The 17,240-nt window shown below is 37.5% G+C and overlaps 1 protein-coding gene across 1 annotated transcript in view; it reads right to left on the reverse strand.

Moving 5' to 3' along the window:
• The window catches only part of LOC122746158 (limbic system associated membrane protein), an 842,374-nt gene that overhangs the window by 350,642 nt on the left and 474,492 nt on the right, over positions 1-17,240 (reverse strand). Inside the window, 1 exon segment of the mRNA XM_043991624.1 lies at positions 8,198-8,430. Coding sequence (XP_043847559.1) covers positions 8,198-8,430 — 233 coding nt within the window.

Raw genomic sequence — 17,240 nt, forward strand, 5'->3', positions numbered from 1 at the left:
ACATTTACTTGATTAACATTTGCAAAATATACCGCAAATATTATTCCATTTTATCCTCACAACAACCATGGGAGGTAGATACTTTGAGGAATGAGGAAAATGTGGCAACTAGAACTTAAATAGCTTGCCCAGACTCACACAGATAAATTAAAAACAAAACAAAACAAAAACAAAAAACAAAAACAAATCTGGCGCTGGATTTGAACTCATTTCTTTATGACTATAGTCATCTAGTCCAACTCCCTTATTTTACAGATGAGGAAACTAAGGCCCACAGAGGTCATGACATTCCCAAGATCACTCAGGGATTGTTAGAACCAAGGCTTCTGCTCTAACTTCCAATCCAGAAGTCTTCTCCACTCTAATATGCTCCTTCTTATCATGGATTTTCTGTGGTCCATTCAAGTGTCTCCTATAGCCCAAATTTGTTTGTTAGAATTTATTCACATATTTGCCATTTCTAGGGATGCATTTACATGTATTCTCTGTATATCTTTTAAAGATTTTATTTGTGATATATAATTAAATTTTATAATATATCAAACTTCAATATAATATATACATATTGACATATATGACATATATAATATATATTTTCTACATTATTACACATTTGGATATGCCTAGATATATTCTAGTACATATAAGTTAATATTTTAAATCCTTTCCTCTTCTTTTTTTTAAATAAACAGGCAGTTTTTTTAATATACAGGTAAATAACTGTTTTATAAATAACATATACATATTGATTTATATAAATTATATATATGAAAAATTTGTTTAAATATAATTACTTATAAATAAGACCTAAATAACTCATATGTGCACAACATATATATTTATGTGTGTATATAGATACATATATACATCCTATACCCTCCCCCACTTTCTGTATATCTTAAGGGAAAATATGTGAGGATTAAATTTTGGTTATTTCTGACTCTCCTGAATAGTTATGTTGGGATATATGAAAAACACTTAGGTTCAAATAACAGCTTACTTCTCTGTATGGCTTAGGCAAGTCAGTTAACTTGTTTCTCCCTCAGTTTCCTCATGGAATCTGGGGTCTCTTCGACTCTACCGCTTTGAAAAAAAAAATCTTTTACTCTCCTTCTGGGAAGAATAAGTCGGCTTAACACAGTAATACCTTGTGAGGTCAACTTTAGAAGGTACAAGAAATGTTGAGCCAAAAGAGGGTTTGTTAGTAGATCTTTGTACAGTCTCAATTACTGACTAATTGAGAAAAACTCTAGGGATTTTACCCAAACTGTTCCAATCAATGTGAAAAAGGGAACCATGAGAAACTTCCAATGTCAGCAATACTTTTTCCTTTTTTTTTTTTTTTTTTTGGAACTAGGCCTGTGATCTGCAATTTAATTGCTACTGGGAACTTCCAGTAAGAAAACTGTCTCTCAATGCAGACTGATGTCGGCTCTGGGGCTTATAGTCTTAGGGAGCAGCCTAGATTACTGAAAGATTAATTGACTTGCATAGGGTCAAACCCAATATGGGTCAAACACAGGACCTGAACCCAGGTCTTCCAGACGCCAAGACTGGCTCTTGAACCACCACCACCCTCTAAAACAGCATATGTGAAATTGTCTATCAAAAAATGTTCATTACATAAAGGTGTTTTTCTTTTCACTGTGAAAATTGCCTTAATTTAATTTGTTTGCTCCAAAAGCTCTCTGATTCCCATCATTGTCACCATATTCTTTACTTTCTTGCCTCCTGGATTAACCTTTGTGGCTTCTAGAAATCTCATGATCCCCAGAGTGTTCTTAAGTAAAATTCTCTTGGGAAACACAGGTCTGGGGGGACCCAGAAGTGTGATACTATGTGATATTATGTAGACTTAACCTAAGGCAGCCTCGAGGGTTTCTGAGCAATCTGCTGTGAAGCAACTTTTCTCTAAAAGGTCTCTGAAAGCACTCTAGGTCTTAGCAAGAAGACTGATTCACAGGGAAAGGATCGATGTGCCAAATACTGTGCTAAGTCCTTTTCACAAATATTATTTCATTTGATACTCACAACAACCCTTCAAAGGAGGTGCTTTTGTTATCCCCATTTTGCAGTTGAGTAAATGGAGGTGAAAAAGAGGTCACACAGCCAGTACATGTCTGAGAGCAAATCTGATCTCAGGTCTTCCTGATTCTAGGCCCAGTGCTCTATCTACTGCATCGCCAAAACATGGCACTTTCTAGAAAGCACTGGACGCAGAATCTATAGAAATAGGATGAAGATCCCACCCCACTCTGGCACTAACTCAATCTGTCACCTAGAAGAAGTCACAGAATGTCTAGGGGTCTCTGCCTCTTCATATATCAAATTAAGGGGTTTGAGAAAATGACTTTATGGAACAATGGGAAGATAGTTGAATTTGGAGTGAGAAGTCCAAAACCTGGCACATCCACTGAGGTATATGACTTTGGGCCAATGGTTTAACATCTCTGGGCCTCAAGTGCCTCATAAGTAAAATGAAGCTCCCTGCACTAAATATGTGATTCCACAATCCTGGTTTTTTCTACTAGTTCTAAAAATCTTTGATTCTCCATGTCCAAAGGACAGTAACTAAAGGAACATCAGCCAGACCAAACTACTGATATTAGGAACCAAATGAGACCACTGAAATGCCAACCAGAAAGGGAGAGAGCTGGTACCCAAACTAGGAGACCACTACGTGCCTGACAGTGTTGTCTCCTATAAAAAGCATCAGATTTGGAGTCAGGAAATCAAGTGTTTAATTCTTGTTCTTTCACTGAATACCCATATGATGTTAGGCATGTGTAGGTATCTCTCAGGACACTAAATCTTTCATTTTTAAAATAAGGGGGCTGGATCAGATGACTGATAAAATCCAATCTATATTCCTACAAAAGTGCTTCGATAGGGACTTGGATCACAAATAACTTTCACTCTATGGAGAAATCAGCTTCTTGTTTATGCTGGAAAATCCTCTTTGTGTATATCCTTTGTTATACAGTAAGAACAGGAACTAGACCTGGGAGTTCATTGATATAAGAAGCTCCAGGGTAAGAAAATTCCCTTGTTTAGTCCTTGTTTAGTCAATTAGTTGTGTCTGACTCTTTGTGACACAATTTGGGCGTTTCTTGGCAAAAATACTAGAGTGGTTTGCCATTTCCTTCTCCAGGTCACTTTACAGATGAGGAAATGGAAGAAAACAGCATTAAATGATTTGCCCAGGGTCACACAGCTAATAAGTATTTGAGGCTGGATTTGAACTCAGGTTCTCTTAACTCCAGGGCCCACCTTGCTGCCCCCTGTCATATCCTAAGAGCTTCCTAGAACATTGAGAGCTTAAGAGACTCAAGCAGGATCACAGTCAGTATGTATTAGAGTGAGGACCTGGACCCAGGTTTTTCTTTATCTGAGGCTTGCATTCTATCCAATTATGACACCATGCTACTGCCACCTTTTCTTATATCCACTTTTTATAATGGAAAGAAAGGGATGAAGAGAATGGTTTATTGAAATTTTGTTGGAGAGAAGGATCAATGATCATCTGAGTGGTAAAACCATAGGGCTGGATTCTTAAAAATTCAGAAATGAGGCTGGAGCCAGAGATAGACTTTGAACAGTAACTACAGGTTTTAGATTTACAGTTGAGAGGTAGAGAAACCTGAGGAGTTTCACTAGAAATTAGCAGATCTATAGATGGCATGTACAGTACCTAAGCACATAATAAATACTTAGCAATCTTGCTTGACTTGACTCTAAAGGAATCATTGAGGGCTCGGTATACAGAGGGCTTGCTGACAAGACTATTAAGGCAGAGTTGTTCTCATAAGATGGTTAATGAAGCACAGCTACAGCCTGGCTTCTGAGTGGTATCTCAGGAAAGGCAAAGAGGGCAAAGGGAAGACCTTCCCCAGCTGATGCCAGGGAAGTCTCAAGATTCCTTTATATAATCATCCATGAGGCTATCTCCCTCCTCATTACTAAAGCAAAGAGACACTACTACCTCTGCCACACATTAACCCTAAGGGGAAAAGTTTCATGATTTTCCCACAACCCCCTCTGCATAATTGCTGTCCCTGATGCTCAAAAGAAATTTGGATCTCATTTTACCTGAGTAAATATGTGAAGTAGGAGGATATTACCTTGAATAATTTTCTCCTATCTTTACACGACCCTAAGGATGGTCTTAGTGCCTAAAATTCTTCCCCCATCTCTATTAAACGATAAATGAAAGGGTAAAGAAATCTAGAAGTTTGGCAATAAGAATTTAAGTTCACCACAGAAACCTACTAGCTATTAAATTCAAAGGAAAAGTTGTTTCTTCAAATTAAATCGGGGCCTAAGAGGTGATTCTTGGCTTTAGGGCCTTTGTGGGCCTCATTTTCCTCTACTGTAGTGAGGGACTGACTATTTGGTTTCTAAGCTTCCCTTCTAGCACCAAGTCAACCAATCAAACTAAAAGTGTTCATTAAGCAATTATTATGAAGTAGGGAATGTGCTAAGCTACAAAAACCAAAACTAAACCAAAACAAAAACAAAACCAGTCTCTATCCTCAAGAAACTCTATTCTAATGGGTGACCTAAGAGCAAATGGTAGAAATTATAGGGAAAGAAGGGTTAACAGAAGAGACAAATTCCTTACAATGAAAGTTGGTCAGAATGGAATGGATGGCCTCAAAAGGTAATCAGTTACCACATAAGAGACCACATGACCATCTGTTGAAAATACTGTGGAACAATTCCTGTCCAGGTAGAGAGTGGATGAAATTACTGCTGACCAAGATTCTTTCTAACTCAAAGATTTTGCAGTTTTGGCAGACTGAAAGGAACACAACACAAACATTTAAGAATGTCCAATTCCATCCAGTTGAAGAAAATAATCCATACATAATATCCTGTGTTGGTTTCTCTGGGAGGCTTCCAACAACATTAAGGTCTGTAAGAGCCCTAAAATTGTTTGGCAAGTAAATGAGAGCTGATCCCTCAGTAGAATCAGTTGTGTTTTTGTATTTGTGGACCCTAGTCCTGTATAATACACATAGAAAGTGCTTAATAAATGCTTGTTGAATTAGTTTGAATTGGTTAACCTCCAGTTAGACCTTTGAAGTTAAATAAAGAGGGTTGCAGCATGATGGAACTTTAGGATGTCTTATCCAGTGCTCATCACAGTGACCAACACATAGTTGCTGACTAATAAATCCCTCTTGATTTGACTTAACTTGACTTTTTTTTTGAGTTTGAGGAAGGGGAGGAAGCCAAGATCCAGACCCTAAATTAGTATTCATGTCCTTGTCCTACTGGCAATATTTAAGGGCAGAAATTGATTCTCTATATAAGGTTCATGTTTCATTCTTTACTTCAAAAAATTCATTAAATATCTAATATGAGCAAAACACTGTTCTAGGTACTAGGGATACAAAGAAAAGGGAAACAGCCCTTGCTTTCACAGAATGTATATTCTACTGAATAATGTAGCACATAAAAAAAATAAATACAAGATCCCCCTTCTTCATTCCTCACCTGGCTTCCTTAGAATCCTTCACATCCCAATAAAAATTTTATCTTCTGGGGCAACTAGGTGGCACAGTGGATAGAACACTGGCCCTGGAGTCAGGAGTACCTGAGTTCATATCCGGCCTTGCTAGCTGTGTGACCCTGGGCAAGTCACTTGACCCCAATTGCCTCACCAAAAAAAAAAAAATCTTATCTTCTACAAAAAGCTTTTCTGCATCCTTCTTAATCCTACTACCTTCCCTCAGTTGATTATCTCCAATTTATCCTGTCTTTATCTTGTGTATAATTGTTTACATTTTGTCTCCATTAGACTAGGAAAAGGAGCTGGCTGATTTTTGCTTTTCTTTGTCTCCCCATTGCTTAGTGTAGGGCCTGGCAAATAACACATGCTTAATTAATAAATACTTGTTGACTTGACTTGGCTTCTCTTTAAGCCAAAGACACAGACCAGGGGAAAACATTTTTTAAAATGTTTCAGGGGCAGCTAGATGGCGCAGTGGTTAAAGCACCGGCTCTGGATTCAGAAGGACCTGAGTTCAAATCCAGCCTCAGACACTTGACACTTACTAGCTGTGTGACCCTGGGCAAGTCACTTAACCCCCATTGCCTTAAAAAAAAAAAAAAAGGTTTCGATGACAGTGTTCCCAAACAACCAAGCCATAATCATAATAGCTCACATCTATATCATGCTGTAGAGTCACATTTTAGGTTATCTATATCATCTCATTCTCTGGAAGACAGTTTACTGTCATTCCCATTCTACAGGTGAAGAAACAGACTGAGGAAAGTTAAGAGGCTTATACCTAAGGTCAGGTCATAATCTGAAAAATGGGATAGTCAGGACTCCTCCCCACTGTGCCCCCCCTCCCCCCTCCCCATTTATAAGAAGGATTTTGTAAGTCAGCAGATACACCTTCTACCTATAGGTGATAAAATGAAGGTGTCAGCCACTGCCAATGGACCAAGATAGAGGTCACATGACTCAACTACCCCTGCACCCGAAAGTCTCTAATGTATTTTATTCCAGTTTCAATCTATTAATCAGAGGAGTTGGGAGAGCAATAATTTAAACCCTGCAATAATCAATTCCATAACACATTAACAGAAGCTGCGTTCAAACTTTGACACACCACTGACTGCCTTGGTATTTTGACAAGGGCCCCGGGGCCATGGCTAATTTGCATAAAATTTACATAAAATTGTAAATCAAGAATACATGAACACAGTTTTAATATTTGTTGATACTTAGATCTTTCCTGATAGATGGATTGAAAGAGTCTGTGGCTTGGTTTCACTTGCAGTAAAATTCTGCAGCTGGTCAGATGTGTTCTCGACCTTCAGTTACAGGGAAAAGGGACCCCATGGGGTGATTGTTGGGGCTGGGGGTACAGGTGGAAAGTGATTGAACTGCATTAAGGATCTCCATCTTCTACAATATAGAATCAGTTGTCCCCTGGATACCATACTTCATAAGTAGCCTACTACCAGTACCTTTATAGATCTGTGTCATTGCAATCAATGACCAACATTTTATCTTGCTGGGATGCAGTTAACAACAGAAATTAACCTGCTCAGAGCCTGAACAGTATCTTTTCAACAGGAAGGCCACAGAGGTTTTGTTCTCAAAATGCCTCCATTTTAGAGAAAGCATACCACAGACACTGCCCTTTCCTGTTTTTGTTTCTATTTTGTTGCTATCCTTGTTTGTTTGTTTGTTTTTCCCCAGGTGGAGGACCAAAGATAACCACACCATCTGAGACCCAGGAAAGCATCCATATCTCTTGCTATCTGAGTGATAAGGCAGCAGGAGAGAGTATGTGGATCACAGTGCAGGTCATATTGCTTGGGGTCACAAAGCTTTCCTCTAATGACTTAACAGAAAAGCAACTTTGTGGCATAAAGCAGCAGTCCAGTAGATGTTCTCAGTTATCCCTTCTCTTACAGGGAGACAAAGGGGATGATGGTCAAAACAGAGGCCCTCATACGGCAGCTGTGATACTATTAACAATTAATGTTTATATATTGCTTAAGGTTTGTAAGTCACTTTAAAAAGACAGACTGATAGATCTATCACTTGTTTAAGTATACTCTTTATACCTTTTGGATAATGGAAATAAAATTGCATTGGAAATTGCAATTATCTGTCTAAAGTGCTTTGCAAACCTTAAACATTATGTAAATATTATTTATTAGTAGTATTATAGTTGTACAGTAAAGAGTTTTTTCTGTCTCTCCTTTCTCTCTCTCTCTCTCTCTCTCTCTCTCTCTCTCTCTCTCTCTCTCTCTGATACTCACAACAACCCTGCAAGATAGATGCTATTATTATCCCCATTTACTGATGAGGAAACTGAGGCACAGAGGTTTACTGATTCATCTCAGGGCGCAATGCTAACGTGTCTAGGGCAAAATATGAACTCAGATGGTTTTGACTCCAAGTACAAGCATATATGTGCTGTATCATTTAGCTGTCAAACTTTAAGATACCTGTATAGGTCATATAGGGATTCTGTCCAATCCACTTATTTAAATACCCTTCTGCTATTATAATTAAAAGGAAACCAAAAAACCTTAGAAGCTAAAGTGAGAATATGTATGTGGATAGTGGTCTGAGATGGACAGAAACAAAGGCTTTATATCCACAGTAGTTTTTTTGATTCTCTTTCCCCTCCCCCCGCTCCTCCCTCCCCAGTCCTTCCCAGCTTACCTTGGACGATCAAGTAAACCTGGGAGGTCTTAGGCTGGTGCTGTGTCTGCACTGAACATGTGTAGGAACCCTCATCGTAGACATCAACTTTCTGGATGCGGAGACTGTATTCCAGAGCAGTCCGTTTCTCCAGCTCAACACGGGGGTCCAGTGACCACTTGTCATGTCCAGCAAAAATGATACCAGATCGGTTTAACCAGGCCACCTTGGAGCTTTTGTCTTCTACATAACACCTGTCAGAAGAGAATGACAACATTAGGACTTAATCCATAGCTTGATCTAGTTTCATTCTTTCCACTAGTGGTAAATGACAGACCTCAACAGGACCAGGCAGAAGAAAGTTAAGAAAAGGAAGAAACATCTCATGACTTCATTACATCTCTTTCACATGGATTCCCAAGAAGTGCCCTATTATTTCCTCTTTTAAAAGTCTTCCAGACTAGATAATGAAACACACTTTCCTCCTTTTGGCATAGAGGCTTAGGATTATGAAAGCAGAAAATTATATACAATGTTTTTGCTTTGCTGTTTTTCTTCATTTCAAAGAAGAATACAATTCTGGGGTGAGAGGTGTATCTAGTAAAGATTGTGCTATAAAGACAGAAATCATCCATAATTTTTTAAAATTCCCTGCCTTTTCATTGGAATTCTTAAATATTTTTGGTTTCATGGACTTCTCTGGTCATCTTGTAAAGCCTATGGACCCCTTCTCAAAATGTTTTTAAGTGAATAAAACACATAGAATTATAAAGGGAACCAATTATATGAAATAAAGTCATCAAAGTATTATAAAATAAATCCTAGGACCTTCTGAACTATATCTAAGGACTTCTTAGTGTTAAGGGTTAAAATTCTAGCTAAACTGTCTAAAATATCTAATGAGTGGTCGCCAATCAATTACAAGCTTTAGCAAGAGTTAGACTTTTAAGCATTTATTAAGGAGAATAAGAATTTGGTAAAGAGAGAGAGAAAGGCCTAGATTCCTATCTATTAAAGGGAGAGCACATTTCTAGCTCCCTTCTCCACCAGCGTCCTCAGGAAAGAGCCCCAGAGTCAGCGCCAGTCTCTTCCTTCCTCCTCCCACTAGTCCGCGTCACTTCCTCCCGCCAAAGAAAAGACTCCTGGTCTTGCCCTCAAAGACCTTCGCTTCATGGGCAGAACTCTTCTACAGTAAGTATCCAGCAGGTGGCGTCATTCCAATCGTTACAGTAGTGGTTGGTAGACCTCAGGTTATGAATTCTTGCATTAGATGGATCAAAATTAAGTGAACCTATCACATTCATAGAATTATTTGGCAACTAAGTGGCACAGTTGATTGAGTTCTAGGTCTCAGTTCAAATAAAGTCTCAGATACTTTTTAGCTGTGTGACTCTGGACAAGTTATTTAACTCTGCTTGCCTCAGTTTCTTCAACTGTAAAGTGGCAGTCATAACACCACCTATCTATTCAAATTGTTGTAAGGATCTACTGATATCATATTTGCACAGTTCCTGGTACACAGTAGGTACTTAATAAATACTTATTCCCCCTTAATTAAAAAAAAATATTTTAGATACTTTAAATTATTTCATCTGATTGTCACCAACCTGTGAGGGAGGTAGGCAAGGGAGGTATTATTATCTCCTAATATACATTTGGTTTGGAAGAGGAGACTCAAAGGTTAAGTGACTTAGCCAACAATTCCCAGCTTATAAGTGGCATAGCCAAGACTGAAATCTCCTCACCCTGTATACTTTTTTCTGTATTACAGGATCTGAAAAAACAGGGTTTAGGATCATATGTATTTTCTTTTTCCTTTCTAGGAGAAGGGCATGAAAGTTAATCACCCTCCTTCCCTTTGAATTCTTCAGAGTATTTTTCTTGAATTTCTTCTTTGTACTTATCTAATTTTCCTTATTGAGCATAGCTCCTAGTTATATTCTTCCTATTAGACAGTAAGGTCCTTGAGGGTAAGACCTGTGTTTTATTTACCTTAGAATTCCTAGAGATAATGTGAAATATATTGTACACAATAGGCATTCATTTAAAAATTACTTGCTGTTAGCAAGCATTAAGGGCATCATTTTTTTTTTTTTGAGTAATGGAGGTGGTTGTGGTAATGATATGACTGGCCACCTAGCTGCTGAATAATTCTATAAATGTAAAGAGTTCACTTAATTTTGATCCTTCTAATGCAGGAGTTCATAACCTGGGGTCCACCAAGTACTAAATCCTTAGATATATTTCATCAGGTCCTGGGATTTGTTTTTTTTGTTTTGATAATTTTATTCCCATATAATTGGTTTCCTTTATAATTTGATGTGTTTCATTTGAGAACATTTTGAAAAGGAATCTATAGTCTTCACCAGACAAAGAAGTCCATGAAAAAAACAAATTAATGTGATTGCATCTGAGGGGTATTCACAGATGTCAACTCCTCCACCAAGGGAGATCAATAACTCATCGATGAGTCATAGTAGTAGTGGTAGTAGTTTTGTTGTTGGTGTTGGTGATGGTGGTGGTGGTGGTAGTAATGGTATTATTATCATTATTAGTAGTAGTAGTAGTAGTAGTAGTAGCAATAATAGTATTGGTAGAGGTAGTAGTGGTAGTAGTGATAGTAGATGTGGTGGTAGTGCTAGTAGTAGTAGTTATGGTGGTGGTGATAACAATAATAGCTAGCACTTCTAAAACTCCTACTATGTGCCAAGCAATGTGCTAATCACTTTACAAATATTATGTAATTTTATACTTAAACAACCCTGAGAGGTAGGTGCTATTAATTCTCCCAATTTACAGTTGAGAAAACTGATGCAGAGATTAAGTGATTTCCCTAAAGTCACAAATCTAGTAAGTGTCTGAGGCTGGATATGAACTCAGGTCTTACTGACTCCATTTTTTGGACAGGGCAATGAAGGTTAAGTGACTTTCCCAGCATCACACAGCTAGTGTCAAGTGTCTGAGGCCAAATTTGAACTCAGGTCCTCCTGAATCCAGGGCTGCTGCTTTATCCGCTGCACCACCTAGCTGCCCCCTGACTCCAATTTTAATGAGTTTTTTAATTCACTCATTTAAGTTCACCTAAGGTCACTCAGTGCTGTTGTTGGAGTACTGGTGGGATACAGGTTTTCTTGAATCCAGTTAGCCCTTCTCTCCATTGTGCCAAGATGCCTTTCTACAGCACTCCATCTAGCTTGGTGAATAACACGTTAATATTTTGTTCTTTTGACTCGGCCTTAGTCTTCCACACAGCCATATTTCAACTATAGTTAACTAAAAGCCCCACCTATGTAATTGCATTTTTCAATCCTCCTCTGATCTTCATCTGACAATGCACATGCCTAGAAGTGAGAAGTGTATAAGCACTCAGACCAGACCCAGGAGATCAGAGAAGGGTATTTATCCCGTCAAGAAAAGGGAGAGAACAATCACCAATCTCTTGCCAAAGTTTTGGTTCCAACTGCTGAAAGCAGCAGGTGTTGGGTAGCCAGAGGATGGAGTGGCATCCCTTCTAGCCACATTAGAGTGATTTAGCTTTTTCCATAAACAAGTAAACAAAAAAAAATCAACCGCCATTTCAGTCTGCACATGCCAAAGAAGGCAATGAAAACAGAGGTGGATAATCTGCATGATTGCCCAAGTTAAAATCCCAACAGTCCCTGTCTCAAAAAAAAAAAATGGGAAAGAGTGAAGAGCATGAACTAACAACAATAAAAGTGAACAATTTCATAAAGAACTTAGTGGGGGCAGCTGGTGGTACAGTGGATAAAGCACTGGCCCTGAATTCAGGAGGACCTGAGTTCAAATCCAGCCTCGGACACTTGACACTTACTAGCTGTGTGACCCTGGGCAAGTCACTTAATCCTCATTGCCCTGGGGAAAAAAAAGAACTTAGTTCTCTCCTTTGTTTCTTGAAGCATGGACCAATGATGCTCCCTTTTAAGTGCTGTGAAATAAGGCAGATAAGCTTCTCTCTGCCTCCCTTTGGTTAGGTGTTTCCCTGACCAGGAAGGAAAATGTCACAGAAATTGTTTCCTATACATACTTCATGCAGTGCTGCCAGCTGGGCAACATCTAGGGGAAGCAGAGGATGAGCAAAGGTCAGACTTCTGTGGCAGAAGGCTAGTAACACTGTGTTCTCTGGTTACATCTTATTTCTACTCAAAGACTTGGGGTTTTTGCAGGTCAAAATAGTCAAGCATGAAGCTACTCTACCTATGAGTGAGAATGAAAGGGTAGCAGAAGAGCTACAGAGTAGGAGCTGAAAGATAGAACTTGGAGAAGGAGATTAAAGAAATGGAAAGGATAGTGGATTTGGAATCAACCAATGTGGGTCTGAATTCCAGCATTGCTACTAAATATCCTGGCCAAGGTAAGAGAACATTTCTGGGTCTCAGATTTCTCATTTGTAAAATGAGAAGTTTAAGCTAGATAGTCTCTGAGGTCCCTTCCAACTCTAGATCTCTGATTTACATATGTTCAATATATTATTCTGTGCCTCAGTTTCCCAAGCAACCAAACTGATAATGATATGCATCCCTCTTTCTCAGAGATATTGTAGATGTTTCCATTCTCATCCAATTTATTGCTAGTTTTATGATCTTAATCAAAGCATTCTCTCTGAGCCTCAATTTCCCCATCTGTAAAATGGAAATAATGACATAGACATTCTCTATTATTCAGAGTTAGAGTGTTCCATAAGCATAAAGTGGGGGAACTGGCTGGTGCATAGATAGTAGATAGAGTGCTGGTCCTAGAGTCAGGAACACTCATCTTTGTGAGTTTAAATATGACCTCAGACACTTACTAACTGTGTGACCCTGGGGGAGACACTTAACCCTGTTTGCCTCAGTTTCCTTATCTAGAAAATGAGCAAGAGAAGGAAATGACAAACCAGTCTAGTATCTTTTCCAAGAAAGCCCCAAATGGCTTTGGGGGCAAAGAGTATGACAACTGAAAAATGACAACCATAAAAAGTTCTCTAAATATAAGCTAATGTGGGGGCAGTATTGGTCCCGGATTCAGGAGGACCTGAGTTCAAATATGGCCTCAGACATTTGACACTTACTAGCTGTGTGACACTGGGCAAGTTACTTAACACTCATTGCCCCAGAGAGACAGAGAGAGAGAAAGAGAGAGATAAATATAAACTGATATATAAATATACATACACACATATACACATGTGTGTATATATACACACACACGTGTATGTATGTATGTATGTATATATATATATATATATACATGCACGTGTGTGTGTGAAAAGGATTTTTTTTCTATCATTCTAACACCCACACACCATCCAGCATAGTCTTACTTAGGCTAGCTGCCTTTGCTCACACGAATGACAGAACAGATAGTTTATATCAAAATGTCTCATCTATGTTGCATAAAATTTCCTCTCTTCTTCAACTTTAGTTGGTATCTTTTTCCCTTTGTTATTTAGAAAAAGGATTACGTTCAATGAGCCAAAATTTAATGTCCCTTCTCTTTCTCATATGTCAGATACAATTGGGACAATGTATTATTCAATACCTCAGTTTCTCAAATAGATAATTACATGCATCCTTCTATTTCAGAAGTATTATAGAGATTGATAATGTAATATATTTGAAATATTTTGAGTTACTTGTAGAAACCTGTAAGATAAACATGAAGAAGTATTTTTGGATGTGTTGGCTGCCTCTTTCCATGTTGAATTTCATTTTGCCAGTTCCCAAGCTCTGTAGCATCATGTCTCTGTCCTCACTAGCATTTATAGCACTTCTCAATTTAGAATTATCTGTGAACTTAATTAATGGGCTGTTTGCTTGCCTCTTCTAGATCATTAATGAAGCTGTTAAATGTTGATTTTCCATGGTTTTTGCTGTCAAGAAGGACTAAAATGTTCCTCTTTAAAAATGTCTTAAAGCTGACATCATTTATTCTCCTGAACCATCCCTATAAGCATAACCTACTACTATTTATTGATTTTTCAATAATACAGTCTAATATCATTTAAATGTATGCAAATTCCTTGAAGACAAGTACTATCTTATCTTGTTGATCTAAATTTTGAATTTTCCCCAGAATTTAGAAAAGTGTTCTGAAAACAGTGGGTGCTTAATAATTATTGTATTTTTCCATTGTATCATTATGAAATTTGTTGAGTTAAAATTATATTTATCATCTGATTTCTTAATAATATTTTAAAACATATGTGATAACTGAAAACCTATGTGGTGGAAAAAAAAAGAATATGCTTTGGAGTCATAGGATGTAGCTTTGCATCTTTCCTCTGTCACTGACTGTGACCTTGGGCAAGTCACTTAAACTCTCTGGGTTTTATTTTCCTTGTTTACTGATCTGAAGAACGTAGGTTTGGACCAGAAGACTGCAAAGGTCTCTACTAGTTTTTAACCTATGATCCTTTCATTTTCTCTTCTCTTCTCCTCCCCCCTCCCCTCTCCTCTCTTTCTCTCATATATACAAATATAAACATAAACATATGGCATAAACACACATTAAAAATAAGAAATAATATAAGGAACTTGATAAATTAATTAAAGGTATCTGTACACGTATGTGTATATATTTATGTGTACACATACATGCATATATATATGTACCTGATCTGTTTACCGACTGATATCTTTCCTCCCTGCTTCTGCATGAGGACCTTGAGTTGCTGTGGCCCTTTACATAAGGGAGGGTCATATATGTGTATACATATATATGGGATGTGGGCTGGGCCTGTGATTTTTAGTAGTACAGAGTAAGGAAATGCCTTTTGCAATAGAGGTCAGCAACTTCTCCAAAATTTAAAGTCTTAGGAGTTTTAAAGCTTAGAGAGCTTAGATCTCTAAGATATTAAGTGACTTGCTTAAGGTTGTACAGATAGTATGTGTCAGGGGCAAAACAATCTTCCTGACTTAGAGATGCTCTCTCTATTTCTCTCCCTCCCTCCCTCTCTTTCCACTTATCCCCCTCTCTCCCTGCCTCTTTCTTTCCCTCTTTTTCTATTTCTGTCTCTCCATGTGCCTCTCATACACACATATGCTTCAGTTTAATATTCAGTGTCCAATTTAAAGGTGGACATAAGAAAACATGATGAAAATATACATCAGAAAATATGGCTCAGTAGTAAGAAAAAAAGGGATATCAAGGAGTGGAGTATACTTTATACTTTAAGAAGAAATTCAGAAATTACTGAAAATGTTGTAAATCAAACGACATAAAAATGAGATTTATTGTATTTTAACATACAAGAAATGACTAGTTGCCTACATGGGAGCCATGTCTGTCTATACACACTTAGACAACCAACTTAGAGCAAATCAAAATCAATAATGAATGAAAATGAGAAGTTAATGGTGTTCAATTGAAGCAACTCCAACCTGAACTATTTAAATTGACTTTTTTTTTGATAGCTATTGCTGTCAAAAACTTTGAAATGGATAAAAGAACAGATCTTAACACCCATTATTACAATTTCCTAAGGAAGTTTAACCTACATAAATAAATTAAAACAACAACAACAAAAAAGAGATTTTTTTAAACGTCCAGAAATTGCTTTAGTCATCAAGCACTTGATCAACTTACGAAGTAGAGAGATATGAAGCCTGGTTAACACCAGTTCACAATATTAGCTTGCTTGTAAAATCTCATGGAGAAGGATGGCAAAAGATTATAATTTGAACTGCCCTCATTGCCAGTAAAAGGAAAAGACAAAATTTATAGGAAGCCTGACTGCTGATTCCTTGCTATTCCACAAACAAGCCACTCCATCCCCCAGCTCTGGGCATTTTCTCTGGCTGTCTTCCATGCTTGGAAAGCTCCTTCCTCTGCTCTGACTAGTGGACTACTGGGCTTCCTTTAAATTCCGATTATAATCCCATTGTCTATAGGAATCCTTCTATAGTCCTTCTTAATCCAAGTATCTTCCATTCAGAAATTATTTCCTATTTATATTTGACATAGCTTGCTTTGTATATATTTGTTAGGATGCTATTTACCTGGTTAGATTGTAAGTTCCTTGAAGGCAAGGACTGTCTCTTGCCTCTTTTTGTATCCCCATAGCACATAGTAGGTACTTAATAAATGTTTATTGAATTGAAACGAATTGACTCAACTAAAGTTAGGGATGACATTAAAAATAAAAATCAGAAATGATCTTTAAAGATTTTCATAACAAATTCTTCTATGTCACTGACATTGCAGATACCAGATTAGGACTCCATCAATCATCATATTAGTTTTATAGTGAACAAATAATATCCTTGTACCAGTTAGTCAATTGTGTAGATATAAAGATGTGGCCCTCTATAGTATATTGTTATAGAAGCCTGCCTGGGTGCTTTTCAGACTTTTATCAAGAATGAGATTTTTTTTCCCTTTTAAAAAACAATTTTTTTGTTATATTTTAAGTTCCAAACGGTTTCCCTTCCTTTCCACCCCACATTACAGAAGGTCACCATTTTACATACATTTATATAGAGATATGCATATCTATCCATCTCTATTGTATGTGTGTGTATATATATATATACCTACACATGTGTGTATGTATAAAATCATACTATGCATACTTTTATTTATCAGTTCTTTCTCTGGAGGTGAAGAACAACTTCCTTCATAAGTCCTTTGTAGCTGATTTGAGTATTTATAACACTCAGAATAACTTGTAGTTTACAGTTAATCTTCCAAAAATATTGCTGTTATAGCATCCAATGTTTTCTCAGTTCCGCTCATTTTTTCCTGCAAGTCTTACACATCAACACTGATTTTGATGCACATTTCGATTATTATCTAAAAAGTTTGTAGTGATGAGAAGGAGGGCACAGGTTGCCTTCTTTAACTCCAACAGGTTCAATTATCTTCATTCAGATATTTTGTGATGTTTATGTCTAACCCTAATCTCTCTTCTGAGCTTTGATCACAAATCACCAGCTGCCTATTAGACATTTTCTGCTACATATTCCATAGTATTAACAGAATTTATGATCTTTACCACAAAAGCTACTCCTTTCGTAGACAAGAAGGTGGCAGCATCATTAAGGGTAATGACTTTAAATACTACCTC

This window comes from Dromiciops gliroides, chromosome 3 (assembly GCF_019393635.1).
Source record: "Dromiciops gliroides isolate mDroGli1 chromosome 3, mDroGli1.pri, whole genome shotgun sequence".
NCBI classification, from domain to species: Eukaryota; Metazoa; Chordata; class Mammalia; order Microbiotheria; family Microbiotheriidae; genus Dromiciops; species Dromiciops gliroides.